Source organism: Monodelphis domestica, chromosome 3, assembly GCF_027887165.1.
Source record: "Monodelphis domestica isolate mMonDom1 chromosome 3, mMonDom1.pri, whole genome shotgun sequence".
Taxonomy (NCBI): domain Eukaryota; kingdom Metazoa; phylum Chordata; class Mammalia; order Didelphimorphia; family Didelphidae; genus Monodelphis; species Monodelphis domestica.
Window position 1 is genome coordinate 454,485,130 of NC_077229.1, and position 14,189 is coordinate 454,499,318.

The 14,189-nt window shown below is 37.9% G+C and overlaps 1 protein-coding gene across 1 annotated transcript in view; it reads right to left on the reverse strand.

The window, feature by feature from the left end:
- Positions 1 to 3,956, reverse strand: part of HCN1 (hyperpolarization activated cyclic nucleotide gated potassium channel 1) — a 609,900-nt gene extending 605,944 nt beyond the window's left edge. The window contains exon 1 of the mRNA XM_001363828.4: positions 1,072 to 3,956. Coding sequence (XP_001363865.1) covers positions 1,072 to 1,505 — 434 coding nt within the window. The 5' untranslated portion in view covers positions 1,506 to 3,956. The remainder of the gene's footprint in view (positions 1 to 1,071) is intronic.
- Between the last annotated feature and the right edge of the window lie 10,233 nt (positions 3,957 to 14,189).

The window sequence follows — 14,189 nt, forward strand, 5'->3', positions numbered from 1 at the left end:
TGGCTGCAGGCAGGGTACGTGCACACTAATGAGAGGATCTTGTTTCACGACCTTCGCTAGACAATCTCCAGGCGGACAAGTAAAGAGAATATTTTTACAATGCCAGGAATATTGTCCTTGTCTTGAATTCTACACTGGCAGAAGTGTATAACAATCTTCGCCTTTCCCTCTCCTCTTTCCCCAATTTTAACTTAAGTTGGGTAACCTGGGGAAAACAGAGAACAAGATATCTTAAGTTGAGCCAGATTTGTAGTCAAGGTCAAATAAGGGTGTTGCTCTGTTTCACTAGGGGGACTTTGGAAACGCCCCCTTTTCCTGCCTGGGGAACTTAATCCGAACCTGGGGCTTCTTGTCATGCTCTCACGGAGCCTGGAGGAGCTCAGTGTTAGTCAGGGTTCTGGATTTTCTTGAAAGCTAAAACCAGGGAATGTCTAAATGTTCTTACCTTCATCATATCACACACTATCTTAAAGGGAGTCAGTGGCAAGATACATATAAAATATAGGAGATATGCTGGGGGAACACCAAGACCTTTAAGTATGGTGCCTTGATCATTTTACCACCATGCTTCTCACACAAATTCTTCTTAGTCCCCTGTTTTCTCCAGGGAGAGGGGGGGGGATGGTGGGGGGTGGAACGGATAATAATCACGATTTATCTTCGAGAAAAAAAAAAGAGTACCAAAAGAAAAGAGCCGCAGGAGGGTGTTGAGCGATCTTGGGTGCCCTAGGCATCTCTCTTGCCCCAAGCTTTGCACTTTGCATCTTCTACAGGTAAAACTTTCCCTGCTTCCACAGAGCCTTCTCTTCCTCTCTAAAGTCTGAGGGAAGGAGACCAGACCGCTCCTCTAACAGTTGGGCAAGATTGAAGTGATGTCTATCCCAGACTTACTAGAAACTAGTTGAACAGAAGTGAGGCACTCCCAGCTATGGCAGCAGCTAACACCACTACCCCACCCCGCAGCCAGCCCCCAGCCCAATCCCGGGGGTGGGGGGTGGGGGCTTCCCTCCCAAGAGAGAGGAAGCGGATTTGAGGGAGGGTGGGGCAAGGACCAGACCCTCGCCCCCTCACCTGAAATCACTATAAGGGTGGATAATCCAGAAACCTGCAGTTTTAACCCTTTCCTGCTCCTTCTCCACCGCCTTCTGACTGCCGAACATGCGGAGGGAGAATTTGTTGACGCCTGGCTGCAGCATGGAGGTGAATTGCCTTTGCATGAAGCCGTACTGCCGCCGGGGTCCCTCGGCATCCTCAAAGCCCACCACCGGCTCCTCGCCGCCGCCGGCGCCCGTGCTGCCGCCGCTGCCCCCGTCCACCTTGAAGCACACGGAGTTGCCATGCTCCTTGGTGCTGCCTCCGCCGCCGCCCCCTGGGGGGCTGCCCAGGTTCTTCTCTGCCACGGCCCCAGCGGCTCCACCGACCGAAGAGGGGGGTTTCACGGGAAAGACGCTATTGCCGTCGTCCCGGCTGCCGGACGAGGAGTTGGGCTTCCCAGCGCCGTCCATGCTTGGAGGTCGTGGTAGGTGGGGGAGCAGAGCTCCAGACTCGCCGAAGGGGAAGACAGAAGAAGTGAAGTCAGAAGGGAGTCAAGGCTCGCTGCCCCTGCTCGCTAGGGCTCCCCGTCTGCCTCTCGCCGCCGCCGCCGCCGCCGCCGCGGCGTTTGTCCTGCTGCTCGGGCTTCTGATGGAGCGAACCGATCAGAGAGCCCTAGCTCTTGCCTCTCTCCCGCCTGCCTCACTGGGGCTGCTGCTTGGGCTGCCTCGCTCGCTTGGCGCTGCCTTCCCTTCCACTGCCCTCTGCTGGCAGAAAAGAGCCTTCTTTTTTTTTCTTTTGCTCCCTCCCTTCCTCCTCTCAACACTTTCTCCGGACTCCTTCCGCGCGTGACATTGAGCTCAGGAGTCCTTGAAGATTCCGCCCCCCCCCCCCCCGCCCCTTTCCATTCAACGCTGTGAAACAGTTTGTGTGTGCGTATTGGAGCGAGAGAAAAGCGGGTCCAGGACGAGCGTGCACATATCCGCGGGCTTGTGAGTGTGTGTTTCTGTTACAGCGAGACACACACTGGGCGTGTACAGCTAGCTGAGAATCTAAGGCAGAATGTTGGAGCAATGTTAGGGAAAGAGTCTGGGCATGTGTGATGGGGACACAGTGTAAAGGGAACTTGGTGCGAGGAGGCGCTTTGAGGGAGTAGAAGGGCAGAGACAACCTAGCCTGCCACAGAACGTGGAAGACGGCAGGAGGGCGAAGGACTAGGAGTGGATGACCTGATGTGATCAGCAGTTTGTGGTTTTACAGATTAAGGACCTGTAACAGGGAACAGACGTCTGACCTCCTTCCACTCCCTCCTGCTCGTGCTCATAGTGTCCTTATAAGAAAAAGAAATGCTCTTGCCAGGGCCAAAGCAACTATTCATTGGGATCCATGTTTCTATAGCCACTAAAGAGGGGGAAATGGATGGTGGAGACCAATCCTTCACTGACCTATCTTTACAAATGAGTTATATAAGCAATGACACACTAAGGGCCATGTGTTGGCTGGCCAATATTCACCTAAGCCACACTCAGGGATAGAGGCACACATTTACAACGTGGCTGAGAAAGCAGTCGGGATGTAAGACCTATCTAAGGGGAGGTGCGTAGGGGGTATTCATTTAATCTATTAGAAGTACCTTTCTGAATTTCTAAAATATATCATGGGACACTGGAGAGGAAAGGGCGAATTATTTTCTCTCTGCATTAAAATAACAGGATCAGGATATATTGACAAGAGGGGAGGTCCATGATATAAACAATAGAAGGATGATGTTTGATGTTGGAGAAGCAGACCTTATGATTTTAGTACCATTGAAAGGTCATTTGTACCTAGATCAGGACCACTTCATTCAGCAGAAAGCAAGACCTAGGCATGTGTATTCCCCCAATTTGGCAAGAATTCAGACAGAAACTATTTGACAACTGTGTTGTATAGAGATTGCTTGAAGGAGATCCGTGATTGAAGTAGATCTAAGATATCTTCCAACTTGGAATGATCATTCATGACTCTAAAAAGTACATTTAAAGGCAGGATAAAAAGTAGGATAAAGTCAAGGGTATGATGACATAGTTGGTTACCAAAGTAGCAGATGCTAGGCAGGTACAGAGCAGATTAAGCAAAGTGCCTAGAATTAGAGAGAACTTGAAGATAGCTTCCCTTAGCTCATGACTTTTGCAGGGAGAACTCCAGCAGCCCTTGAAACCTTTCTAATTATCAGTGGAAAAACTCCTTTAACTTCTTCCTCAACTTCTGAAACCATGACTTTATCATAAAGTTTAATGAAAATGAGTTGCATTTTGTTTAAATATTTTATTCACTTTTGTCTATATTTTGTAAAGAATATAAAAATCTTACAGATATATAAAAACATGTACTTGTTATGATGTAATTTTTATTAAAATAGCTGTTCCTTTTCTTTTGGCCAGCTGATGAATATTTCTTACATCAACATTAATAGTAGTGTTGTCTAAATCCAGTCTTTGAGGTTATTTTGGCTGGAGATTGCTAAATTTCAAGGTTTATACATATCTACTATGACAGCCCATCTGCAAATTTTGAGCACAAAATATTTCTCAGAAATTTCTTTATAATACCACAAATTCATTTGTTGAGCCAGACTACATTCCATATCTTATTCCCCTAGCATCTAATCTGAATTATATTTTACTTGTTTGGTTTTCCTCTTGATATGCAAAACTAAATGAAAATGCTAATAAAACCAAAATATGTATGTGGATTGACTGACTTTAATTTTTGCAAATAGATCAAAGATAGAGTCTCTCCATGATACTTGCAGGTAGCTGAGTGGCAGAGTTTTTGCAGATCAAAATACAAAAGCTTTCTGGGAGAGAAGTAACTCCTTGGAAGTGAATGTGAGAAGATGGATGACAAAGAAAGGGAGAAAAAAGTAATAACTTTGGTGACTTGAGTAAAGAAGCAGGGAGGAAAAGAGGGAGAGAAAACTGTAAAATACTAAATTATATTTTAGTAGAGTATTGACAAAATCATTCATTTATGTTCAGTTCTTGGCAGAGCATGGAATGTGTTTATTCTATTATTTTAGATTTGGGTTCAGAATCTGAGGTGAATCAAACTGGACTAGAGAATAAAATTATAGGAGCCTACTATTCTCTGTACAGAAAGTAAATGAAACCAGACACTATCTTGAGGCATCCCTTATATCCATTCCCTTATACCTATACTATTTTGGATTCCACCACAATATGGTAGGGTCCACTTTAATTCATCTCTCCCCCTCACCCCATGTCTTTATTATTAGAGATGGTCTCTTTTTATGTGCACTTTGATAGGCATCCTAGTTACAATAGAAGGAGAATTTGGTTCATTCAGAGGACTCCTGAAGCTCTTAGTATGGTAACTTAACAGACAAATGTATGACCTTGGATAAGTTGAATAACCTGGAAGAAACTCAGCCTTTTCTTATATAAAACAGAAATTATAATTATTTGTCCTACCTATTCTACAAATTGATTTTAAGGGAAAGTGCTTGGTAAACTTAGTAAGGCATTACATAAATATGAGGTATTATTATTATATGCTTATTGGCTGAACTCTGCTAGAACAAATTAGACAAGTCATTTCTTCTAAGTCATTTTGTAAATGGAAATGCCATGATTTTTAATGCTCTGCCATTTTACAGTGGAGATGGTGTCAAAATGTCTCACCATTTTAGATAAATCAGACTCATGGAATCTTCAGAGAAAATCAATTATAAACTGTAAATTTGATGTATTATCTCATGAGAATGTCATATCAGTAGTTGTAATGTATGCTCTTCAGTATATACAAGGACTGTGCATCTTTTAAACTATTCCTTGTCTCCTTTAATACTCTGGTTAAGATCACATTTCAGGCAGCAGCAGAAGATTAATATGAATCTAAAATAAAATTTCCATGCAGACGTAAGCACATGTGAAATGAGACCAAAAAGATAGATAGGAAGACTTGAGGTTTGACAACTCAGTGAAGAATCCTAAATGAAACCTAGAGATATGAGAGATAACACACATTTGAATCCTTAAAAGTACTAAAGTAGAGGTAAGAGAGATTTTTTTTTGTAAGGAAACATGCTTAAAAGGTCCATTTGTCCTTTGAAAAATGCTGCTATACAGAAGAAATAGGAGCAATGATTTAAAATATAGGTTGCAAGAAAATATTTCCTAGAATCTCTGGAATTAAAATTAGATAAGGAGTGTCAGAGTTGAAAGAGCACTGGTTTTAATGTCAAGAATCTCAGAGGTTTCTGTGCTTAATTACTAAACAGTTAAACATTTTAAATAGATTATCTCTTGTGTTCTTCCTTATAAACAGGTAGAGGAGGCACTCTAGGAATTAGTGTCTTCTTTATTTAACGGATGAGAAAACTGAGGTTCAGAGATTAAGAGACTTCTCCAAAGCCTCAAACACCCAATGAAAGTAAGAGCGAGGATTTGATAAGACCTTTCTTGACTTGTCTAAGAGGAAGCTGTTTTTCAATTTGACTTGTAGCTGATATTCCTTATGTGTATTGTCTTCATCTATTATGTGAGCTCCTTCAGGGTAGTCTTTTTTCCTATCTATTTCTTATTTTTCCCATTTACTATTGCAGCATTTAGCAAAGTGCTTTGCAAATCATTAAGAACTTAATCAATGTTTCATTCATTTATCTCAAAACGTCCCTGGATTGTTAACACAATGTTTTTAGTAGTATTTGCCTATTGTTAATAACTGTGAGATCTGTATCTACATAATGGCTATCTTTCACACCAAGATTTCAGTTACTTTTTGTAGAACCTGACTAGTTTGGAGCTCTGATTCTTTAGATCAAGTTAGATCTAATGCCTTAACTTTAAAGGTGTTTCAGGTTGTTCTGGCAGTCTGACTTGGTTGTTTACCAATTGATTACAAATATATTGCTCAGTCACAAATTGTGCTCATGCCTTTAAAGTATGCTCAGATTATTTGTGGGTCCCTTATCATACAATACTTCATTTCTACATAGGATGGTCTACCAGTATTTTAATGTATTTTACAAAGGTTTGGAACCATTTAAAAATCCAGGTAATTCCATTTTTATTGTTATTTCATAGATTTCCAAACATTTTCATCCACAGAAAAATGCCAGGAAAAGAGTAGTAATAAAAGAAATTCTAAATGCTTCAGACTATAAACAAATGAGTCAACAAAGTCTGCTGAAAGGGATTAAAAAGTATGGGTTATGAATTTTCCCTTTTCTGAGTCACCAACAACTGTTAAGACCTTCAGTGTCAATTTTTACTTTCATCTGACTCAGAGGCAAGAAACAGGTTGAGTTGTTTTGTGTTTGTTTCAAAAACCGGTGATGGATTTACACTGATCTACTTACACTCCCTCTTCTGGTCGTTTTTGTTAGCAAATTCAGGCATTTTTCAGAACTGCTGTCCTGGATTATAGATACAGCCTATCCCTGCAGTGCTGAGTGTAATGTCTGACATACAATAAATGTTTTATCTATCGTTCATACATGTCTACAGAAATACTCTCTGAAATAAACCGTCCGCCTCTATCTCTGAAACGAAGTTGTATTGGAGTCAATTTACATTTGACTTGTGTATGAATACTTTGGAGTGTTAATAAGGAAAAATAACTTTTTACATCTAAAGATTTCTTATGCACTTCTTACTAGTTTCTGTCATCCTTTTAGTGTGATAAATAAAACTATGATTTAAAAATATCAAAATCAAAGTACCTGTTATTTCAGAAAAGAAAAATTTACAAATGATCAGTAATCATTATTAACTGACCTATATTCTGAATATATAGGCAAATACAAAATAGACACTAATTTTAATTAATTTACTAAAAGATGACTGATTATATCTTGACAAGAAAATAATAATAATGGCATGTATTTATGTGATAATTTATACTTATAAATCTTTTAATACCTATTAATTTCATATTTACTATAAGTCTGTAGGTGAGACATTTCAAATAGCGTGATTCTGTTTATAGATAAGGAAACCAAGGCTCCAAGAGATTAAATAATTTGTCCAAGGATATAAAGTCATTATTATTAAGTGACAGAGTTTGGAATAGAACTCAGATGGAAAGAGCACTTCAGGAGCAGCTAGGTGGCACATAGTTGTTACTAAGACCAAAATTATGGGCTGCTAGGTGGCTCAGGGGAGAGACAACTAGGCCTGGAGACAGCACATCTTGTGTTCAAATCTGGCCTCAGACACTTTCTAGTTTGAATTGCCTAGTCCTAGTGGTCTTCTGCCTTGGAAATTATATTTAGTATTGATTCTAAGAAAGAAGGTATTGGTTGAAAAAAAGATATTAAAAGATTGAAGGAAAAAATAGAAAGAGGCAGAGAAACAGAGACAGTGAAGAGAGGAAGAGAAAGAGGAAGATCACTAAGAGGATATGTATGCAAATTTAAGCTTTCTAATTACTATTTTTTTGTTTTTTTTTTGTTTTTGTTTTTGTTTTTTGTTTTATTTTGGGCAGTCAGTTACTGTTTTGGCTTCCTTATCTGTCAAAAAGAGGACTGCATTAGTGATTTCTTCCACCTCTAAATCTGACACCCTAAGTATAAATTAATGATTATTTTGAAAAGAATGTCTTATGTGGGATCTGGCAATATGTGAAATGAAGCAAGTGACAGATATCTGGTGCTTTGAATTTTTCTGAATCTGTCTAAATTTTCAATTGAAATCCTGCATTACAGAAGCATGTTATTATAATTTTGAAAAACACTTTATTAAGTACAGACCAAAATGCCTGAGCTAATATTGTCATTAAATAGCATGTAAGTATGAAGAAGGTGGGGGAGTTTATGATTCTTTACAATAACAATAACATTTTATGATTTTTCATAAGAATCAATCTTCTTTTCTTACATCAAATTAGAGTCAGTGTGTGAAGAAAGGCTTCATTTACATCATAGAGCAATAAATAATTTTGACCTATTTTTCTCCTAAAACTTCAGTGGAAGGATTTCATGGCATTTCACAAAACTCTGTACCAATAACTAATGTAGAGGGAAAGGTTTTTAAAGGTTACACAGGTACTCCTGTCTTATAAGCCGACTCCCTGATTATAGTTAGGAGAGTAGAAGAAAAATGCCAAAGGGGACAGGTAGGTATCACAATGGGTAGTGTGCCAGGCTTAGAGTCAGGAGGACCTGGGCTCAAATTTGACATCCCATACTTTCTAGCTCTGTGATCCTTGGGAAATCACTTAAGCCTGATTACCCAACTCTTACTGCTCTTCTGCCTTAGAATTGATAAAAGGGTAAGGGTATAAAAAAAAAGGGATATCAAAGTCAAAAGAATTAAAGCAATTTCCATGACATAAGTTGATTTTCCACAGTTTATCTGCAAGGAATAATTTACTTTTCAAGAATAGTGTCCTTAAGAGAGGGATACTCTATGTAAGTTTATCTAGACACTATTTCATCTTCATCAGATTTGTAATCATTTATTGAATTATTTTGTGTTCTTTAAAAAGTTTTAGAACTTTATGTCATATTAATAAGATATTAATCTTCAACGATACACATAAAACCCAGTGGAATTGTGTGTTCATTATGGGAGGGAAAGAATTTGAATCATGTAACCATGGAAATTTTTTTCTTAATTAATCAATTAAATAAAATTCTTAAAAAGATATTGATCTTGACTTTAAAAAATATTCTTTAAAAATGAAGATGAGAGATAATTCCATGTGTTTGTTTCTGATCCTAACACTTTTATAAATGGCAGATGCTTTGATGTTTTAATTTATGGAGTAAAACCATTTCCCTTTTTAATCTACTTTCCACTCAAAATGTACCATTATTTGACTAATTTCATTTATGTAGTATTTGATAAAAAAATAATTATTCTCCCTTTATTCAGTTGTGTTTTAACAAAAATACTCTAGTGGTTTTCCTTTTTCTTTTCCAGCTCATTTTACAGATGAGGAAACAGAGGCAAACAGGGTCTCAAATGTCATATGACAAAAAAGTGTCTGAGGCTATATTCTTTCAAAATAGTCTTACATTACTGACTCCAGATCTGGCATATTATTCACTGGGCCATTTAGCTGTCTTACTCACCCTATCCTTCCCTTTATCAATTACAATAGTTTTCTACATTTGTTTTGGTTACTCTTTAGTTAAGTCTCCTTATTCTGAGACTATTGACACTGGCTTAATTATCTAGCCAGGGAGGGCTGAATTAATTCTGAGAGAAATATTTGAGTTAGCCATCAAGTAGCACTATCTTTTGCTTTTCACGGTTGGCCTCAAGTGAGTGTAGCACAGTGATGGTGAACCTATGGCATGGGTACCAAAAAGGTCACACAGAGCTTCCTCTGTGGGCATTCCTGTAGTTAGTCGCCTGCCAGAGTTCTTTACTAGAAAGCCAGAGGCACTCAGGGCAGAGCTGTTCCCCTCCCCCTTTCCATGTGCCTGAGGACATTCTTCACATCACCCACTCCTCTGCCTAGTAGCCCAATGGGTGAATATCACTTGGTCTCTGGGGAGGTAGGCATGGTACTCGGTCTGGGGAGTGGGTGGGGGTGGAACATGGCACCCTATCTCTAAAAGGTTCGCCATCACTGCTCTAGCATAAACCCTTGAGATAGTCCATTTTATATAGCAGACTGTAGTGTTCCCCACTGACCATTAGAGGGAACTCAAGCCTATAAATACCTAGGTCATTGCAACCCCTCTCTTATCAACTCACACTGGCTCTCAATTGCTTGATTCAGAAAACTTTTAAAAAGTAGATGAAATGAAATATTCATAAATTATTAAAATATGAAATCTATTGCTTGGCTTGGAGTCCCCACTCCTTAGAGTAGTCTACTTCCTCAGGTAACTGTCATTTCCCATGACACTCATATTTAAACAATCAGAAATTTGTAAACATATATCCTATTCTACATAAGATTAAGTGAAAAGGAAAACAGACAAAAGTCCATTGAGGAGAAAATCATGTTTTCTTCCCAGATCTTCTGTGTAGATGGGGAAATCTTAGATGATAAACTTTCTTAAAGAGTACTAAATAAAAATGGAATGGGAGAGAGGTATTGACTCCTGAGTCCCAAGTTCTTAGATAAAAGATCCTTGGGGAGATATGATTTTCTTATTTTTGTGTATGGTAAAATGGGCTTCAGAGTAATAATTCATCAGATTATGGGTGGTACTAGTTGTGTTATCATTTTCTCCTGTTTGTATTCTGGCACTGTGGCTTCTCTAATCTTTCAAATGGAAATTCAAGATAAAGAAAGTACAAATAGTATTTCTTTTAGAGTGTTGGGATCACTTTCCTAAGAACAATCTCTTGTTACCTTGAGCCATACCATTTTCCTTCTCTTTACTCATATAAGGAAAGCCCGGGCAAACTCATTCTTGGTGGAAGGCCTTTAAAGGCTTCAGTGCCTTTAGTGGTTCCAATCTTTTGTTCCACAAGCAAACTCCCAAACTTGGCTTGTGGATGGTTTCTAAAAAAGTCACAGCTACTACTATAAAAAATTATAAATATGAAAGACAAAATATCCAAAATCATTTATAGAAAAATGCACATTAAAAAAAATTCCAGATATTTTGCTAAGTTCTGGATCTACAAAGAAAGACTAAAGATTGTCACTGATCACATTATCAGATTGACAAAGTTGACCAAAAAAAAAAAAGGGAAATGATAAATCCTGGAGGATCCATGGGAAAACAGGTATACGTAGTTTGTAAAGATATAAATTGATCCAGCCATTTTGGAAATCAATTTGGAATCATGCCCCAAAATGTTTTGTTTTGTTTTAATGTGTAAAACTTTTGATTCATTGATAGCATTTAAAGGTTTGTACTCCAAAGAGATAAAAAAAGAGGGAAAGGTCCCATATATAAATACAGATAAAACAGATATAAACAGAGATAAAAATCACCTTTTCATGGTAGCAAAAGGGTCTTGAATCTATGTCATATAATGTTTGCTTGAAGGAGCAGGAATATTTAACTTAGAGAGAAGATTCAAGATATACAGTTAGCTGTGTTTTAGTATATGAAGGTCTGTCATATGGAAGGATAGATTTGCTCTGTTAGACCCCAGATGACAGAACCTAGAGTGAATGTCAGTTGCAAACTGGCCATGATAGGCTTGATGACAGCAGAGAAAGGAGACTCATAATAATTATAATCATTTTCATTTTATCAAAGTGGAAGAAATTCCCAGAATTGTGATGGATTGACCCTCCTTGGGAGTCTTCAAAGCAAAAGCCAAATGACCACTTGTTAAGTATGTAATAGTGGGAATTTCTTTTTTTCATGGGTTAGACAAAATGACCAATGGCTTCCCTTCCAAATCTTGATACTGTGATTCTGTATAGCATGCCATTCTTATAATGAAATGATTTCTTTTTGTTTAATCAAAATCACTTTTCAAATAGAAGATTCTGCATTCAAGAGTTCTCAATGTTATATTGTGAACTCCTTAAGAGGAGAAACTATGTTTTGCCTTTATTTGTACCACTAACACTTAGCACAGTGCCTAGCACATTATAGGCACTTAATAAATTCTTAGACTATTTTCCTGTCCTGAATAATCAAGAAATTCTGAGCAATCTTTCAAGTGAAGTCAAGACACATTTATTAATCACTTATCATATGTTAGACACTTGCAGTTGCTTGATTCCTGAAGTCCTATCTTGGTATTTGGCTTTTTAAAAATAATAGCAAATGTTGGAATTTTGTTTCCTTCTTTTAATTAACCATAAAGTAAAACTGAGAACTGCCTAATAAGTTGTCTAGTGTATGTAATAAAATTATATCAAAATCATAGAGTAATCTCAACTAGAATAAGAATGGCATATAAATTCTTTGGCAGAATCTTTAATGAAGAAAAAAAGAAAAGAAAGGAAAAGAAAGAAGAAAGGAAAGGAAACAAAACAAATGGAAGGGAAGGGAAGAGGAGGGGAGGGGAGAGAAGGGAGGGGAGGGGACTTCCTCATGGAAGTCCAGGAGTCTCTTTGGAGCAAGAGTCTTACCAGTCTAGGAGGGTGTCTTCTGCTCAAGCCACCAATGCCAAATGGAGTAAAAGAATCAATCCCAGCAAACTAATGCCAAAAGACCCTCATCTCTTCTATGGTCTTATCCTTTATAGCCTTTTTCTCCACATCCCTTCCTGTCTCTCTGAGCTGGTCTATCACATCTCAGGAACCAATTCAAGTCTTCCTGACCCAGACTCATAACCCTTAGTTCCAGGTCATGTTCCTAGGGCTTTTAACCTGGGATCTGTTTGGAGCATTCCACTCACACTAATGGGATGGGTTGGACAAGAAAGAAAGTTCAGGATCCTGGGAGGAAGGGGTTCCCTTTAAAGGATAACAATTACTGGCTCATTCATAGGCTATCTCAGATGGTATTTGTTCACACTGAGAGACTAGGAGAAAGTTCCTTGAAGAGATTTGAGCATGCATGGACAAACTTTAACTGATTCTGCTCTACTAACTATGTGGTTAGGAGAAGCCTTTTCAGTAACTCTGGAACCCAGTACTGGAAGTCCTCTCAAAAGACATATTAATGAGTGCCTTGGCCATTTTCTTTGGCTACTCTCTTTTACCTTAATCCCTTTCCTGATAGCAATTAGTGAGGTAAAATGCTGTAAGGAAAGAGGCCTTCCAGCCTTAATGAAATAGGCATAGATCTTCTTGCCTCTACCTTTGTCCTTTTTTTAAAATTTTAGGTGAAAGAGTGGAGATTCCAACTTCATGAGTATTAAAAATTCATGAGAACAAGCCAATGAGTATTCTATTTCCTGGAGTAACACTCTAGCCCTCTCTGCAGTAATATTCCAAAAAATCAGAGATCTTACAGATTTTTTCCCCCCTCTGGACCCAACCCAGTAGTCTCTGAAACTCATCCGAAAATGAAGCAACATTTGGGCATAAATTTGGTTGGACCATCGTTGAAACTAAGCTAAGACTGAGCCTGTACTTCCCAGAGACCAAGTTGGGATAAGTTGCATTAGAGGAAATATTTGTTTTTGCTATAATTTTCAAAATAAGTATCTTCTTGTAAAAGCTAAACAATACTAAATAGTTAAATGGCACTGGGACACAGCAGTAGCAGAGGGGAAACACAGCTGGTAGAAATAGAGAAGAGACACCCCAATCCACACAGGCATACCTAAGAACCTTGAGAACTTGCTTTGCTCTAGAAGACTGACTCAGATTTTATTCTCTACTCCTAAGGTTCTCTATTTTCCAACTTTAAATTACTTTAAATACTTACTTATATCACATTATTTTGCCATGAAAAGCAATTTAGCTGATCTGAGCTCAGTATTACAACCACAAAGAAACAAGCATATTCTAAATGATAATTCTACATTTATTCATGAGTTTCTTACCTTGTGCTTCTGAGGAATTCAAAAATTCTTCATGGAATCTGTTTCTTCTGGCATATCTAAAGACTGTATCTAATATCAAATTCCTATAAATAAAATTTTACATTTTCCCACCTCTTCTTTAATATCTGGAGTCATGGAGTTAACTGGAGCGATGATGCAATGGAAGTGGTGGTGAGAAGGCAAGAAGAGTGAAAACAGTGGTCATCCTGGTCATCCCAGGTATTCAATTCAGTGACACTCTGAACATAAAAAATTGACTATTGGAACATATTATCCACAGAAAACTGTGTGGATTATTAAAGGCTACTAATATTTTCAGTTTCACATTGACTTGAGGACATATTTTTAATAAGTTTGAAGCCATCGTGAGATATGATTAATAAATTTGCTAGTAGGCAGACCACTTCCTGAAGAAACAAAATTCATAAATATTAAAATATTTCTCCCATTTCCAATATTTCTCCTGCAAGGCATCGTATGCAAACTTAGTTATCTGTAGGGAAACTTTAGCATCTTCTCTAAATGCCTTACAGGAAGATCAATTATTTTTTTTTATTTTTAAAACAATTCTGACTCATAGAAATTTGGGATTTTTTTTAAACAATAGTCTCTCCTCCCTTCTTATTTCAAATATATATTTATACTTCAAATATTGGACATCCTTCAGAAAATTTCATTTATTGTTCTGTTGTTCAGTGTACTTCCTTACCAATAAGTAAATGAATTCCATATATAAACTACAAATATATATATATAGTTATATATAGATATAGAAATATAGTTATA